Here is an 18,387-nt window from a genome sequence, read left to right on the forward strand (position 1 = left end):
AGCACCTTCTCTTGGAGTCAGTGTATCTCGTTCTATATACTGATGCTCTGAGAGTAGAGACATGGCCAGGAGAGTGACCTCTATGGAAGAATCCTTCTTTCCCTGTCTTGGGGTGGATGGGAATTGTCCTTGTGGAATCCAGACTCTGGGGGCCAGACTCTGGCAAGCACCTTGGCAGCAAAGCGAGGAGCTTAATGTATATTTGAACAGGGCTGTTTCTCTGAGGAGTTGAGAGAAGAGGTGGAGGAATTGCTGCCAATTGATCAACGTGCCATAACATCGGGTGTTTGAAGATTAAAGGGGTGCATTCTCCAGCATAATCCATAGTAAGTTTGGCTGCTTGTACTGTAGAAATTACGGCCAGGCAATGGCTCCAAGAAAGCGCTCTTTTAAAATTACATTTTTGTGCTGACAGTGCACCAACTTTTTACTAGGTGCTCGCTTGTGCTCTCTCTGTATAAGGCTTGCGTATCTTGGCTCCTAAAGGCAGAGCTAGTTCTTGGGGAGCCTCAGCACAACAACTCTCTCATCCCACAAATATTTACCCCTTAGCATGTCTCCCATGATCTCATCTGAACATTTCCAACTGGGGGTGGAAGTGTGTATGTTGGAGAGAGAGAATTCTAGAGTCCATTAGCCTGGGTAATTTACATGCTTCTTGAGCCTGCGCCTAGGGAAATATATTTCACAGGTAATTTCAAATCTCTTGGCGTGTGGAAGAAGTCATTATTCTAAATAGAAAGGGGTTGATGATGTCATAAGACCCATCAAGAGTGCCACATTAAAAACTGGTTTTGTCTTCAAGGGAAAAAAAAATAAAAAAAACCCAACAACTCTGGATATTCTCTGCACAAGCTTTCTGGTTGCCTGCAAACAAGAGTTTTTGATTTCATAAATGAATATTGGCATCGAAAACAAAAATGTGAATTATCTTTGGTTCTCCGGTTTCTAGTGTGTGTATGTGAGAGAGTGTTGGTAAGCATGGCAAGTGCCTTGGGGTGTCACTCTCTGTGGGAGCATCCTTCCTTCTGAATTGATTACTGCCTCCTTATGCTGCAAGTAAAGGTATGCCTACTCGTGCTAGATTTAAGCTAGCTAGCATGGATAACAACAGTAGTGTAGATGTAGCAGCATGGGCTTCAGAGCTGCCCAAGTACAAGCACACTGGGTACATTCTCCGGTTGCTAGCTCGTGCTGCAACATCTACGCTATTGTTATTACCTGTGCTTGCTAGATTAAAGTTAGCAGGGGTATGCCTATACAGGCTACAGTCACACCTTCACTTGCAGTGTAAACGTACCCTTTTGAGGCTTGAGCACAGAACTGGGAGTCTGGAATTCCTGGGTTCTAGTCCTGGTTCTGCCTTTGACTGGCTGTGTGGAAATAGAATCATAGAAGATTTGTGTTGGAAGAGACCCCAGGAGGTCATCTAGTCCAATCCCCTACTCAAAGCAGGACCAACACCACCTAAATCATCCCAGCCAGGGCTTTATCAAGCTGGGCCTTAAAAACCTCTAAGGATGGAGATTCCACCACCTCCCTAGGTAACCCATTCCAGTGCCTCATCGCCCTCCTAGTGAAATAGTGTTTCCTAATATCCAACCTAGACCTTCCCCACTGCAACTTCAGACCATTAGTCCTTGTTCTGTCATCTGCCGCCACTGAGAACAGCCTAGCTCCATCTTCTCTGGAACCCCCCTTCAGGTAGTTGAAGGCTGCTATCAAATCCCCCCCCTCACCCTTCTCTTCTATAGACTAAACAAGCCCAGTTCCCTTAGCCTCTCCTCATAAGTCATGTGCCCCAGCCCCCAATCCTTTTCTTTGCCCTCCGCTGGACTCTCCAATTTGTCCACATCTCTTCTGTAGTGGGGGACCAAAACTAGAGACAGTACTCCAGGTGTGGCCTCACCAGTGCCGAATAGAGGAGAATAATCACTTCCCTCAATCTGCTGGCAATGTTCCTACTAATACGGCCCAATATGCCGTTGGCCTTCTTGGCAACAAGGGCGCACTGCTGATTCATATGCAGCTTCTCATCCACTGTAATTCCCATGTCCTTTTCTGCAGAACTGCTGCTTAGCCAGTCGGTCCCCAGCCTGTAGTGGTGCATGGGATTCTTCCTTCCTCAGTGCAGGACTCTGCACTTGTCCTTGTTGAACCTCATCAGATTTTTTTTGGCCCAATTCTCCAATTTGTCTAGGTCACTTTGGACCCTATTCCTACCCTCCAGCATATCTACCTCTCCCCTCCCCCCCCCCACAGTTTAGTGTCATCTGCAAACTTGCTGAGGATGCAATTCATCCCATCATCCAGATCACTAATAAAGATGTTGAACAAAACCAGCCCCAGGACTGAAGCCTATGGCCCCAGGGGTCAGTCCTGGGGCCGGTTTTGTTCGCTGACTCCTTGGGTGCTCTGGGGCAGGAGCACCAACGGGGAAAAATTAGTGGGTGCTCTGCACCCACCGGCAGCCAAACTCCCCTCAGCACCTGCCCCGCTCCTTCTCCTCCTCCTCCTTCCTGATCTGAGCGCGCCGCGTCCCTGCTCCTCCGCCTACCTCCCAGTGCTTCCCGCCCAGCCGCTGCCAAACAGCTGTTTGGCGGCACTTAGCAAGCTCCGGGAGTGGGGGAGGAGCAGGAAAGGGGCCAAATTTTAAGCATTAGCTGGTCACAGACCCCCAACTTCAAGCACATGGCTCACTCCACAGGGCGACAACATAAATGGATACAATCTAGTTTCCCTTCAGTGGCAACACAAAACCCAGCTTAACTTGTGAGGCCCGGGGAAGACCTATATCAGTGCTACAACTGGCCTTTTATTTAAAGGAGCCACTCTCCTGTATGTTTTTAGAGCTTAGGCACAGTGAAGCCAACGCAGAGAAAGAAGGGGACAAGGCAGGGAGAAAAAGTGAAGTTGTGTCCGCTTCTCCCAAACACCTTAGCAGCATTAAACAGGTGATGCAACCACAGCCCAGCCTCGATTCTGATCTGCCAGACCCCCTCTGGGGCTGCTTAAGGATTCTGGCTGAGTGACATTTACAAAGGAAGAGCCGTTGGACAACCTTGTCACAGAGTTGTTCAGCATTAACTAGGCCATCCCCATAACACACAGGTGATTATTTTCCTTTTTCCAATCATCCAGGACCTCCCTCGACCTGGGCAAGTTACTTAACCCCTGTGCGTCAGTGTTCCCTCTCTGTAAAAACGGGAAGAATATAATGCCCATATTTTAAAAAAAGGGAAGAAAGAGAACCCGGAGAACTAGACTGGTCAGCCTCACTTTGGTCCCCGACAAAATCATGGAGCAGTTCCTCAAGGAAACCGTTTTGAAGCACTTTGGGGTGAGGAAGGTGGTCAGGAACAGTCAGCATGGATTTACCAAGGGCAAGTCATGCCTGACCAACCTGATTGCCTTCTATGATGAGATAACTGGCTCTGTGGATATGTGGAAAGTTGTGGATGAGCTATATCTTGACTTTAGCAAAGCTTCTGATACCGTCTCTGACAGTATTCTTGCCAGCAGTTAAAGAAGTATGGGCTGGATGAATAGACTATAAGGTGGATAGAAAGCTGGCTAGATTGTTGGACTCAACGGGTAGTGATCAATGGCTTGATGTCTAGTTGGCAGTTGAGTGCCCCAGGCATAGGTGCCAACTTCCCCTCTTTCCCCTGGGTGCTCGACCGCCCCTTGCCCCACCCTTCCCACTGCTGCCCTGCCCCCACTCCAACCCCTTCCCCAAAGTTCCTGTCCCAACTCTGCCCCCTCCCTGCACCTATTCTAACTCCTTCCCCAAATGCCCGGCCCCACCTCTTCCCTGCCTCCTCCCCTGAGCGCGTCACGTTCCTGCTTCTCCCCCACTCCTGGAGCTTGCTAAGTGCCTCCAAACAGCTGTTTGGCAGTGGCCGGGCGGGAAGCACTGGGAGGTAGGCGGAGGAGCAGGGACGCGGCGCGCTCCAGGGGGCGGGGGGAGAGGGAGAAGAGCGGGGCAGGTGCTGAGGGGAGTTTGGCTGCCGGTGTGTACAGAGCACCCACTAATTTTTTCCTGTTGGTGCTCCTGCCCCAGAGCACCCACTGAGTCAGCAAACAAAACTGGCCCCAGGACTGACCACTGATCAGAACATCGTTAGGAGATAGCCTGGCATCCTTTGTCACCAGTGCCCAGACACAGAGTATCTGAGTTCTTGCCAACTGGCTATGTCGGTCTGATTGCTTTGCTAGTTCTCCAAGCTGTGGAGCATGTGCTTTGGTCCCCAGCTGGGTGCTGGAATCCCATGGGCTGCTTTGTGGAAGCTGGGACTGCTTTCCTTTGGGCAGCTTTGCTTTCCATCTGATGTTCCTTTCCTGGAACAAACGAGAACTGCAGTGATCTCCTCCACCCCTCCCTGTCTGCCTCCCAAGAGAGCCATGAATTATACACAATAAACAAATAACCCAGTGTGTCTGTCGTTACATCATAAAGTCAGTTAATAATTCATGCTGCTCGCAAAAGCTTTGCTAGACCTGCTCTCGCCTTACACCGGGGGATGGGATCTCTTCAACCCCTCCATACTCATCATGGCTGAAAGACATTGTAGCAGCTGAGAGAGTGGTGAAACAGCCGAGATAGTGTCGGCACAGAGGGAGGTATTAATGTAAACCATTGTGCACCTAGCTGATTGCATGGTGATGTGTGGACGTTGTCAGTCACGAGGGTTTGATGGGGATTTGTTGGGTGAACTTCCTTCAGGCAATAAATAGGCTTTATAAAACTGACACCTATTCACTTATTTATTAAAGCAGTATCTTGCAGCTCTTCAGTTCTGTTACAGGCTTTAAGAGTTCAAGGGCGTGGTTCCAGTCTCACTGTAAAACATTAGAAACCTGGTGAAACTCCACCAACTTCTGTACAGTTACTCCTCATTTACACTAGTGTAGGTATGATCAAGGATTTTGGAAAGAGGGGGGAGAGAGAGAAGCTTTATCTAGCAGTTAGGCAGCTGGACTTGCTGTTTTGGCATTGGCTTAACTTCTCCGTACCTTGGCTGAGGATGACCTCACCTGCATAGATTCATAGATACTAAGGTCAGAAGGGACCATTATGATCATCTAGTCTGACCTCCTGCACAACACAGGCCACAGAATGATTCTGCTCTCACTTAAACAGCTGTAACCTAGTGTTGCTACAGCATCACACTCAGGCTCTGAGAGTCTGTGAGGCTTAGTTCTTTCATAGTTGAAAAGGACTTTGGGATCCTCAGGTGGAAGAGTTCCAAAATAATGTTGCTAAAATTCCAGTGCCCTTCATGTGATGGCTGCATTTTTTCGAATGGTCACGTAATGAAGAAACCCACTCTGAGATGGACAGTGACTGGTTTGGGGAGCCCCATATTGCAATTTCCCTCCCCTCTGCCTCACTGTCTGCAAAAGAGATTTCTTGTGGTGTGCTTTGCTCTTTGGTTTTTATTACCAGGGCAGTGGGAGTGTGTGTGAGTTGATAAAGGGATACATCAATCTTGCGGGGACCCTTCGCAGTACCATTAAGTATGGTATTTACTACATTTGACTAATTAACTTATCCTCTTTCTATTGGCCAGACATCTACAAACAGCATGTGTCATAATCATACAGCTAAGGGTAGCCTAGAATTCCTCCTTACCTGTAAGGGGTTAAGAAGTTCAAATAACCTGGTTGGCACCTGACCAAAAGGACCAATGGGGAAAGAAGATACTTTCAAATCTGGGGAGGGGGAGGCTTTGTTTGTGCTTTTTGTTGGGTGTTCTCTCTCCTGGGACTGAGAGGGGCCAGGCTGAAATCCATCTCCTCCAACCAATCCTGAACCAGTCGCTAATATTACAAAAATAGTAAGTAAAGCCAGGCAAGGCTTGTTAGATTATCTTTTGTTTTAGCTTGTGAATTTTCTGTTTGCTAGAGGGAGGTTTATTCCTGTTTTTTGTAACTTTTAACTAAGCCTAGAGGGAGTTCATCTTTGTGAATCTTTTGTTACCCTGTAAAGTTATCTTCCATCCTGGTTTTACAGAGGTGATTCTTTTACCCTTTCTTTAAATAAAATTCTTCTTTTAAGAACCTGATTGATTTTCAGTATCCTAAGACCCGGGGGGACGGCGGTTGATCTGTGCTCACTTTGTAACCAATTGGTTAGGATATTATTCTCAGGCCTCCCCAGGAAAGGGGGTGTAAGGGCTTGGGGGGATATTTTGGGGGAGATAGGGCTCCAAGTGGCCCTCTCTGAATGTTTGTTTAATTACTTGGTGGTGGCAGCATACCATCCAAGGACAAAAGGGATTTTAGCCTTGGGGAATTTTTAACCGAAGCTGGTAGAAATAAGCTTAGGGGGTTGTTCATGCGGGTCCCCACATCTGTACCCCAGAGTTCAGAGTGGGGAGGGAACCCTGACAGCATGATTTTTGCAAACCTCTTTAAATTTATTTACTGAATTATCCTTTGGCCTCCAACTTCTCTACAAAAAAAGCTGGTTGTGAGTATTTTATATGCAAAGTTTGAAATTCAAGGTATTTTGACGGGACACATTGATCACATGGTATTGTGTCTGTTTGCTGATTGGTGGATTGTAACTCTTAAATGACAAACACTTGGGTTTTCAGGTTCAAAACTCATTTTCCAGGAATATTCTCTCATATTCCCCGTAAAATTGGCTATTTCTGTGAACATTCCTACCAGTTATACTTGTTTACTAGACTATTTGGGTAAACAAATAGAGCACAAATTCAAGTGCGTTTATTACAAAATGTAATCTAGTATTTGCGGCATTTTGTTCACATCGTTTGTCCCGGTCTAGGTTGCAGGCCAATAAAGTCACCTCCCCAGATTATCCCTCTGATTTTTATTTACTTATTTATTAATTATTACACCAAGGTCTGGAGGACCCAACTGAGGTCAAGGCCCCTCTGTGCTAGGTACTGTACAAACATGCATTAAGAGACTGTCTGCTGCAGTGAGCTGACAAGACTGAGTGGGAGGGGAAAACAAAGGCAAAGAGAGGGGACGTGACATGGCCGAGGTGACACAGCACGTCAGTGGAAGATCTGGGAATCCCAGTCCAGGGTTCTATCTATCCAACCATTCTATCTACTTAATAGATCTTTCTTCCATTGGATTTCTGGAATTTCTCTCTCCTTCATCCCCTCCAAGTTGCTTTATTGTGGGGTGATAATGGGTGAGTAACATCTTGAGGGGGTGTGTGTGTGTGTGTGTGAATTGTCTAGGTATTTTCTCGCCCTTATTCCTGATAAACACCTGTGCACGTACATGAAATTAACAGGGAGTCATGAAAATGACCATGTAGCAGGTTTGAAAATGACTGGCAGAGTGGCCAGCAATTTCTGTGGCTGTTCTGTTACAAACCAGTACTCTCCAGAAGTCCTGTTCAACAACAACAAAGGTTGGGTCGTATTTTTTTTTGGGGGGGGGGGGGCGGTAAATATTGGCTTATATAGGGCTTCCCCTTTCAGATATATAAGAAATGAAGAATGCACACGTATGTGATGGTAGTTAGAGAATTAAGCATTTTGAAGAATAAGCCAATTAAAAGGGAAAGTTCCCGCACAGCAAAAATTAGACGACACTATAATTAATAACCTTATTAAATAGTGATATTTGGGCATTGAACCAAAACACAGGAATCAGAGTGAAGCATTCTTGGCTGAACACACAGCATTAAGTGTGTACGCTTGTACAGAACGCTTTCTGTATAATCCAATGAGTCCTAGGGGAGCATATCCTCTCAACAAGTTGTTTTCCCCCTTGTCCTTTGACATTCTTGAGACCACTAACAAATGGAATTGACCTGGCTCGGTGGCTTGCTTGTGACTGAGGGCTGCTGTGCAGAAAAGACCAGTGCTAAGGAATGCAGTCTGTTGCATGCAGAAATTGAGGGGGGGGCCCTTTGGGCCAAGGAAGGGGTGTTCCCTGACTCCGTTGGGAAGGGAATGAGAATTCCCATGAACACCCCCAGGAATGGTGGTGGTGACAGCAGCTCAGATGTATTAACCAAAGTCTTCCGTGGAGGTATGGGACCTTGAGAAGGGGGACTGGCTTGTGTAAAACGGGGAACTTGCCCTGGGCCCAAACCAGGTATGTCCAGAATAGGAGAGCAGTCAGAAAAGAGATCCACCCCCTTTCTGCAGGAGTGTATGTGCAGGTGCAAACTTCTCTGGCTCCCATATGGCGCAGGTTGGACTACAGCACGGGATGCGTGTGCTAGTAAATATTTTTGAAGTGCAGGGTTTTTTCATTTTTTTTAAAAATGTTTTATCTCCTCTCTAAACAAAAAATCAAATATGCAGATTATGAAATCAATTAACATTTTTAAAGCTTCCTTTGAGGAGAACATGACAAAGGACTTAGTTGCTCTTTTTTAAAAGATTTCTTGATATTCTTTGTTACAGATTGTACAGCAGGTTATAAATTGTGCAGATGGAAGGGGAGGGAAACCACCAAATACACAAAATGACCTTTTTCTTTTTTTGAGTGCCAAGGGAACTTGAATTTACACATTGCGGCCACACATGGTCAAGGGTTTGCTTTTAGCGGGGACTGAGGTAAGCTGCGCAAGATAGTCTTTAAAGGGGGCAGAGGGTGGGACGATGAGGCAGCCTCACTATGGAATGCTGGAGCCTATCTAGCTGCTTGCTCAGTAGTGACCCAAAACTCCTGTCTTTGGGACATCCTCCTCTCCCATATTAATTCACAAGAGAAGGCTACTTCAGGCTTCTGCAGCTGGAATTAAATTTAGGAAAAGGCTTTAGCGCGTAGGTCGCAAATGGGGCCTTGTGACTGGTAATGCATCTGTGTCAATAGTATCCCAGTAAGTGCAACGGCCTTGCTGTTTGCTTTATATTTTATTTATAAATGCCATTTCACAAGAGCGGTAAGACACTCCGGGCTGAGCATTTCGAGGAATTATTGCTCCTCGAGCCCCGTAACGCCACCTGAGGCATGCAATAATGGCCTAGAGACGCAATGACAGTCATGTCTTATTGCTTACAGCTTCCATACCAGAGTTGCTTCAAAGTAAAATCTCTATGTGCATAATGGCATATCGGTTTCTTTGCCCTTTTCATCCTTGCTCTAATCCCTTTTTGTAAAATTTCAGGTGGGACAATCACAGAAACAGGAGGTCAGCTGAGATAGAAGAATAGTAATATATTTTTAAATGGTACCTTCTTACCCAGAACATGGCAAGTGGTGGGTGAAGAGGTGATGCCAAATTCTAGGATATGCCTGGCCTTGAACATTCCTGGTCACCAGAATCGCTGGTCCCAAATGTTATAGTGATGACTGCATTTAGAAATCCATAGATATAAACCAGGTCTACACTACAAACTTTTGCTGGTGTAGCAATGTCAGGTAGGACTGTGATTATTTTTCTCTGACCATTCAATACTGACAGAAGCCCTAGTATATTCAGTTATACTGGCAAAAAAGTCATTTTGCTGGTGTAGCCTGTTTTGTTCAGAGAACTGACGTAAACAGTCTTCCCCCTCGCCCTCCCCAGTAAGCTGCATCCACACTAGGAGAGTTTGTTGCTATAACTATACTGGCAAACCTTCTGTAGTGTAAGCCCAGTGGTTCTCAACCTTCCCAGACTAATGTACCCCTTTCAGGAGTCTGATTTGTCTTGTGTACCCCCATGTTTCACTTCACTTAAAAACTACTTGCTTACAAAATCAGGCACAAAAATATAACTGTCGCAGTAGAGTATTACTGAAAAATTGCTGACTTTTTTTCATTTTTACCATATAATTATAAAAATAAATCATGACCTCCCAGGTTAAGGAACAGTATAAACAAGTCTTTGTATGAAATTTTAGTTTTTACAGACTTCGGTAGTGCTTTTTATGTAGCCTGTTGAAAAACTAGGCAAACATCTAGATGAGTTGCTGTACCTCCCCCGCCCCGGGGATACACGTACCACTTGACAACCACTGGTGCAGGCTAGGCCAGAGATACTTTGGTATGGAGATGCCGGTCGTGGCTCCAGAGGTAAGGCTCAGTTGAGTTTTCCACTTAAGAAAAAAAAGGTTGGAATTTTGTTTTATGTATGTCCTCCCCAAAATGACAGCACTTATTGTTTGGGCACAGAATGAATTTTCTGTGGATTTAAGTAACTTGGTTAGTTAATTTGAGTTAAAATTAATTTAAAAATTAAGAAAATGAGCACCTCGTGTCAGTTTTGTGTGTGTATGTCTTGAATGATCTTAACAGAATAATGTAGACGCCTCAGACTTTCCATATAGTTAGAACTGTCTGAAGTCTTGTGCCTTGATGGCACTTGAAGACTTTTTTTATTAAGGATTAATGGATACTGGACTAGATGGGCTATAGGTTTCATCTGATATGGCAAATCCAATGTTCCTAGAGAGAGACGGGATGGACAGATGCTGTAGGCAGCTAGAATTCAGTGAAAGATGCCAGCTGTATAAGCTCCTTGGAGGGCTTCTAGAACTTGTGATCCTCCACCTTTAAAACAGCTGTCCAGGTGGCTTTGCTGTCTGCTCTCTGCTTCTCAGAGAAAATGTGTCTGCTGCTTTCTTGCCCATCTGCTCCCCTGCCTGCCTTCTCCTCCTCCTACCAAGCTCCTGAGGGCAAAAATCATAGCGGCACCTGCTTTAGAACATTAGACCAGTTTAATCATAGAGATGGGGTTTTCAGCATGATTAATTCTGTAAGCTTGGATTGCGCAGCTATACCAGCCTTCTGTTGGCAGCCTCCTGTGTAACGTTAACAATTGGCAAGAGCGCCACCTGCGTGAATAATATGGGTATCTGCCGGACCAGATTCCTGTCCTCCTTAGGTGCCTCCACTCCAGGTGTTTACAAGTGGTGCTTCTGCTCTAAAAGAGAAGCTGTGTGTGTCGGGGGGGGCGGGGTTCCCTCGGTGGAATTTGTGCCTAATGGAAATACATACTGGCCCAAGGCTGACAATCATTAGACTGTAAAATACAGTACTACAATCCTCTCATAAGTTGGGTTTCCCCATCTCTTGTCCTTGCGGAGAAGCTAGTTTGGTTCAGTGGCAGCAGGGCTGTAGCGTGTGTGCATAAAGCCCTGATCTGGGGGAATTTTCCTGGATTTAAAATTAGCCAAGGCTGATAGCTCTATTGCTTTCTGCCCTCTCCACTGCATGATCCTACTTGCTGTGAGGCTGGCTTCCTGCTTTCCACAACTGGCCTCAGTTTCGTCTACTTGTCTTTGGCTCCTTTTTCCGATGCAGCACTTAGAGATAAAAGGTGCCATGGGAATAGCACTGAAAATAATAATAATTGGGATGTAGACAAGCCAGCAGCACTTTTCCAGGCCAGGTGGGAGATTTGACATTTGCATGGCCAGGAATTAAAGAAGTCAGGGAAGCTTGTTAAAAGCGGAAGAGGATTAAAAGATGTGGATTTGAGGAGGGTTTTTTGTTGTTACAACTAAAAATACATTTTTTTTTTTTTTTTTGAAGTGGAGGAGGGAGTATGGAGTGTGCTGTGGGCAGATGCAGGCTTGCCAGCAGTGGGAACTCTTGCAGTAAAGTGATCTGTACATAGGAGTGACACTGTATAGTCCATGCTGCAGCTTCCCATCCCATTCTGGTCAAGTAACCCAAGAGGCAGCTGTGCCAATAGCATCTCCTCAGACCTGGCAGCACCACTTCTTATGGGAGTGAGAAATATTGGGGCTGCTTATTAGCTGAGCCCTGGGATTCTCCTGATCCAATATTAGGCTCCCAAGTGTGTCAAATGCAGTCGTGTGGCCTTGCAGTCATATAAATTTAACATTGGGAAAGCCCTGTTATAGCCTCTTGTCCATTCCCTAGCTGGGGCAGGGCATAGTCCCCTGCTGGAGGACATCGCTGTTCCTGAACTGGGTGCTCTTGCCAAACAGCCCTGCAGGAGAGAGAAGCTGTTCTCCATAGCAAAAGCCAAGCACTGAACAACCCAGGCCTTGAATAGTCCCTTTGGGATTGCACGATTATCTGTCTCTCGTGCTTAGTAAAAGGGCAAAAAGAGGCACTTTGCAATTTCTGTTTTGCCTACCTACCCCTTCCCCTTTCCTCTGTGTGTAAACTTAAATGTCCTGAAGCTCCAGCCTTACCTCTAAGGGCAGATGTTCTTGGTATTCTGCTCACATCTGGCACTGCAGAAACAGAGTGCAGTAAACTTAGCTGTGGGCACCGATTTCCTGCCTCCCCCTTCAGTTATCCTGCTGATCTACTAAGTGCCAGGGCTCTGACTCTGTCTGTCTCTGTCTCTCTCTCTCCCTCTCCCTTCCCCCCTTGCAGGATGCAGTACTGGGCCAGGAGGCTGGAGCAGGAGATTGATGGAGTGATGAGACTATTCGGTGGTGTCCAGCAGCTCAGAGGGGTAAGCTGTCTCTCTTGCCCTCTGTTTCCTTCCTTGTGGCACTGAGCAGCTCTCCTATTCTAGAGAAGCTGCCTGCGTGAACACTTGTAATAAGTCACCGTCTTTCTGCGCGCAGCGTTACGGCTGCCTGTGCCTCTGGTTGATAGTCAGTTTGATGCATTTATCAAGTGTGCATGTGTGTTTTGTATCCATCTACGTGGGTTTCTATATGGCTGCACACGACTGTTATCTCAGCACCTCGTTGTGTTCTTTCCCTGTACTGCACAGCAAACACACACTCTAATTCCAGCTGTTTGTGCTGCCAAGGAGAGACAGTGCTCTTATTTGCCTTGTAAGTTGAAATTGTCACTCTTAAAACAGGCTGCATTCAGAGAATAATCTGAGTGGTTGGTTTGCACCTAAATACCATAATGAAACATGGTGATTTTTAGTTGGCAAATAACAATCTGCTTCCCTGCGCACAGGTGTTTACAAATAAAATACCATTGCAGAGGCCCCTGTTTCCTCACCCCTCTGTTTCTCGTTGTCCAGCTAAGCTGAGAAGCCAGGGACTGAATGGTCTGTAGCAGCAGAACTCCCTCCTCGTTCCTGGAAGTGATCCCTCCAAGTCCGAGCTGGGGTAGTGAAAGGGAAGCCTGCCCTATTTCTGCCCATGCTGTACCGGCACCGTGGGGAGAGAGAGAGAGAGGGGACTTCAGCCTCCAGCGCCTTCTCTCCCTCCTTTTCCCAACACTTCCAACATCACTTTATTAGTTATTTTAAATGGAATAATCTGAAATAAATATTGAAACACTGGAAGTCTAAGGATCCTAAAGACATCAGGTTTTAAAATCATGCTGTTAGTTAAATTGGGACAGCTTTGCATATAGACAAGCTCTTGGATCAGAACTGGGCTCTTGGTGTTGAGCTCCCAGCACATCCTATATAGGATTAGACATCTATATGGTTGGTTGCATGTGTGTGGAGACACAATGGACAACATGCTCTTCAGAAGAACATCTGGGAAGGACCACTACTTAGTTCCACATCTGTGACCGCACATTCATATAATTTTAGTCTCCTTTTGCTTTTCGCTCCCATGCACGTTAAATAGGTGCATCGGAATCCAAAATGAAATAGTCTTCTGTCTAATACAAACATTAAGTTGCGTTCTACTTTTATCAGTCCTTGTTTCCCATTGACCCGTCAGTAAATTGCAGGTAAGGGTAATCACTTCCTTCGGTTTAATTATTCTTGTGGCATAGGGTTCCTCAAGCTGTAATTGAATAGCACAGGATCAGTTGAAATCAGACAGGTTTAAAGTCCACAGGACTAATAACTTTGGTATCTAGTGAAGTAGAAAGAGCAATTTGTACACTGTTCCTATATCTGATGACTGTACAAGCAAGCGGTGGGCTACTGACAACTTTTAACATCACCCGACTGAATGTCTTGTTGTAATCGTAAAAGAATAGCCAAGGTTATCTATGGATCAACAAATGGGGGACCTGGTATGGTGCTTGAGGGTTGATTTCATAAGCAGAATTTAAAATGAATGACACCTACTTTAGAGGGCAGATCCCCAGCTGGTGCAAATCAGCAGAGCTTCATTGAATTCAAACCTAGCTGCCTTTCATCCCAAAGAGCTTTACAGACTGTACGCACATACGGCACTGTTGTCCACCAGTCAGTTTGGGATGCAGCGTGGTGGCTGTTTAACAGCACAGAGCAGTTTAGGACAGGAAGTGAAAAGGGAGTACTGTATCCATTTGGGGATATTTAGGGAGCAGGAGCACATCATTGTTTAAAGTTAGGGGCTGACTAATGCTCCCTCTCTTGCAAAAAGTGCCATCTGGACAGGGCCTTGGGTTTGTATCTCATCTGAAAGACACCACCTCCAGCAAAACACCACTCTAAACATGATAAAGGCACTTTGGTTTGGGACTGACTCAGGCCTGGTCTACACTACGGGGTTAGGTCAAATTTAACCGTGTTAGGTCAGTTTTTAAAATGAATGCATCCGCACAACCAACCCCATTCCGTCGACTTAAAGGGCTCTTAAAATCGACTTCTGTACTCCTTCCTGGCGAGGGGAGTAGCGCTAAAATCGACCTTGCTGGGTCGAATTTGGGGTAGTGTGGACGTAAATCGACGGTATTGGCCTCTGGGAGCTATCCCAGAGTGCTCTGGTGTGACTGCTCTGGACAGCACTTTGAACTCCGATGCACTAGCCAGGTACATAGGAAAAGCCCCGGGAACTTTTGAATTTCATTTCCTGTTTGGTCAGCGTGGCGAACTCAGCAGCACAGGTGACCATACATTCCACCCAGAATCGCAAATGAGCTCCAGCATGGACCGAAAGGGAGACACTGGATCTGATTGCTGTATGGGGAGAAGCATCTGTGCAGGCAGAACTCCGATCAAAAAGAAGAAATGCAAATATATTTGCCAAAATCTCACAGGGCATGTTGGAGAGAGGCTACAACAGGGACACACAGCAGTGCTGCGTGAAAGTTAAGGAGCTGAGGCAAGCCTACCAAAAGACAAAGGAGGCAAACGGTCACTCCGGGTCAGAGCCCCATACATGCCGCTTCTATGATCAGCTGCATGCCATTCTAGGAGGGGACCCTACCACTACCCCACCACTGTCTGTGGACACCTGCAAGGGTGGGGAGTCTCATGTAACGGAGGAAGATTTTGTGGATGAGGAGGAGGAGAATGCGCAGCAGGCAAAAGGTGAATCTGTTCTCCCCGGCAGCCAGGACCTTTTCATCACCCTGGAGCCAATACCCCCTCCGATGGCGGGATCCCCAACCTTGAAGCTGGACAAGGCACCTCTGGTGAGGCACATTTGTAACTACAGTACAGGGTTTAAAAGCAATAGTGTTTAATGTTTGATTTGCCCTGAAGAATTGGGTTGCATTCGCGGCCAGTAAAGCTACTGGAAAAATCTGTTCACATGTCTGGGGATGGAGCAGGAATCCTCCAGGGACATCTCCATGAAGCTCTCCTGGAGGTACTCTGAAAGTATTATGGAATCATTGCAGCACAAAGCATGGCAGTGAATGGTCCTGGGTTTTGGTCGCATTCAAGCAACATTCGGTCTATATCTTTCTGTGTTATCCTCAGGAGAGAGATATCATTCATGGTCACCTGGTTGAAATAGGGAACAGTAAAAGGACCCCATTCATGCTGGGCTGTTTGTGCTTGGCTAAAAGGGATCATCCCGGAGAATAGCCACGGGGTGGGGTGGGGGGAGGTGTGTGCTGCATATCCACCCGAAAACCGCAGCTCCTCCTTTTTAAATGTGAAACCCAACCCATTGCTTGCTATGGGAAAGGATGGTGCTGCAATTTGAAACCACTCCCACATGTTACGCGTAAGAAGCCAACCCTGCTTACCCTTTGCCTTACCAAGGCTGCATGGAAACTGAATTCTGTTGCCTCGCCGTGTGTGATGTGTCACCATACCGGCAAGTGCTCAATATAAAAGGCAAAATGCGACCTTGTGCCTAAAGCACATGTGCTGTCTACTGTGAATTGCTTGATTCACTGTGAAAGAGTCTCCCTTTTGTTCTCAGAAATGTATCATCTTAAATTTTACTCTCCCTTTTTATCTCCCCCCAGGTGCAAATGTTTCTAGGCTCCCCCTATCATCTCCGTCCCTGAGGCTATCGCAGATTAGAAGGCGAAAAAAATGCACTCGCGATGACATGTTTTCCGAGCTCATGCAGTCCTCCTGCACTGATAGGGCACAGCTGAATGCATGGAGGCATTCAGTGTTAAAGGCTAGGAAAGCATTAAGTGAGCGTGAAGAGCAGAGGCAGGAGCACGAAGAGCAGAGGCAGGAGGCGATGCTAAGGCTAATGGGGGAGCAAATAGACATGATGAAGCATCTGGTGCAGCTGCAGGAAAGCCAACAAGAGCACAGACCCCCACTGCATCCATTGTAAACCACCTGACCTCCTCCCCAGGTTCCATATTCTCCTCACCCAGATGTCCAAGAACGCGGTGGGGGGAAGGCTCCGGGCACTGAGCCACTCCACTCCAGAGGATGGCCCAAGCAACAGAAGGCTGTCATTCAAACAGTTTGCTTATTCTAGCCACACTACAAATCAATTTGGCCTTGTCCTTCCCTCCTCCCCGCTCACCCTACCCCACTGGGGCTACCTTGTCAGTTATCTCCCTTTTAAAAAAAAAATTAATAAAGAAAGAATGCGTGGTTTCAAAACAATAGTTACTTTATTTAGAAGGGGGCAGGGTGGTTGGCTTACAGGGAATTAAAATCAACAAAGGGGAAGGGTTTGCATCAAGGAGAAATACACACAACTGTCACACCGAAGCCTGGCCAGTCATGAAACTGATTTTCAAAGCCTCTCTGAAGCGCAGCGTGCCTTGCTGTGTGCTTCTAATAGCCCTGGTGTCTGGCTGCTCAAAATCAGACACTAGGCAATTTGCCTCAACCTCCCACCCAGCCATAAACATCTTCCCCCTTACTCTCACAGACATGGAGCACATAGCAAGAAGCAATAACAATGGGGAATGTTGGTTGCGCTGAGGCCTGACCTAGTCAGCAAACAGCGCCAGCGACCTTTTAAGTGTCCAAAGTCACATTTTACCACCGTTCTGCACTTGCTCAGCCTATAGTTGAACTGCTCCTTACTACTGTCCAGGCTGCCTATGTACAGCTTCATGAGCCATGGCATTAAGGGGTAGGCTGGGTCTCCAAGGATAACTATTGGCATTTCAACATCCCCAATGGTAATTTTGTGGTCTGGGAAGTAAGTCCCTTCTTGCAGCTGCTCGAACAGCCCGGAGTTCCTAAAGATGCGAGCGTCATGCACCTTTCCCGGCCATCCCATGTTGATGTCCGTGAAATATCCTTGTGATCCACCAGTGCTTGCAGCACCATTGAGAAGTACCCCTTACAGTTTATGTACTGGTGGGCAAGGTGGTCCAGTGCCAAGATAGGGATATGCGTTCCATCTATTGCCCCACCACAGTTAGGAAGACCCATCGCAGCAGAGCCATCCACTATGACCTGCACATTTCCCAGAGTCACTACCCTTGATAACAGAACATCAGTGATTGCATTGGCTACTTGGATCACAGCAGCCCCCACAGTAGATTTGCCCACTCCAAGTTGATTCCCGACAAGCAAGCTTCCGCAGAGCTATCGCCACTCGCTTTTCAACTGTCAGGGCAGCTCTCATCTTAGTATTCCTGCGCTTCAGGGTGGGGGAAAACAACTCACTGAGTTCCAGGAAAGTGGCCTTACGCGTGCAAAAGTTTTGCAGCCACTGTGAATCATCCCATACCCGCAACACTATGCAGTCCCACCAGTCTGTGCTTGTTTGCCGGAATCGGCGTTCCACTGTATCAACCAGCCCCACTGCCACTGGGATGTCCCAATTGCCACAGCCCGTGCTTTCAGGAACATCTGTGTCCATGTCCTCATCAAAATCCTTCTCATGCTGGTGTCTCTTAGCCCGGTCCTGCATATACTCCAGGATAATGCGCGAGGTGTTTACAATGTTCACAACAGCAGCGGTGAGCTGAGCGGGCTCCATGCTTGCTGTGGTATGGCATCTGCAGGAGAGCAGAGTTGCAGTGGAAGCGGTGAATGATGATGGATGCCACGAGAATAGATATTGATATAGAACGACGAGAGGACCTGCGAGGTGGATTCATGGCACCAGGAGAGCAGGGTTGCAGCAGAAGCGGTGGATGACAACACCATGGAGAAATTTGCCATTGAGACTGAGCTCATTTACAGGACCAGGAGAGCAGAGTTGCAGCAGAAGCGGTGGATGATGATGGTTAGCAGTCGTACTGCACCATCTGCTGACGGCAGCACCCAGGACACAACAGCAGTGGTGACGGTGAGCTGAGCAGGCTCCATGCTTGCTGTGGTATGGCGTCTGCACGGAAAAAAGGCATGGAATGATTGTCTGCCGTTGCTTTCACAGAAGGAGGGGCGACTGACAACATGTACCCAAAACCGCCTGTGACAATGTTTTTGCCCCATCAGGCACTGGGAGGTTA

The 18,387-nt window shown here is 46.9% G+C and overlaps 1 protein-coding gene across 4 annotated transcripts in view; it reads left to right on the forward strand.

Annotated features, from left to right (window-relative positions):
- The window catches only part of CACNA2D2 (calcium voltage-gated channel auxiliary subunit alpha2delta 2), a 587,546-nt gene that overhangs the window by 12,479 nt on the left and 556,680 nt on the right, over positions 1-18,387 (forward strand). For all 4 annotated transcript variants that reach the window (XM_043550544.1, XM_037904941.2, XM_043550545.1 and 1 more), the window contains exon 2: positions 12,283-12,364. In XM_043550544.1, coding sequence (XP_043406479.1) covers positions 12,283-12,364 — 82 coding nt within the window. The remainder of the gene's footprint in view (positions 1-12,282; positions 12,365-18,387) is intronic.

Source organism: Chelonia mydas, chromosome 7, assembly GCF_015237465.2.
Source record: "Chelonia mydas isolate rCheMyd1 chromosome 7, rCheMyd1.pri.v2, whole genome shotgun sequence".
In the NCBI taxonomy this organism is placed as follows: domain Eukaryota; kingdom Metazoa; phylum Chordata; order Testudines; family Cheloniidae; genus Chelonia; species Chelonia mydas.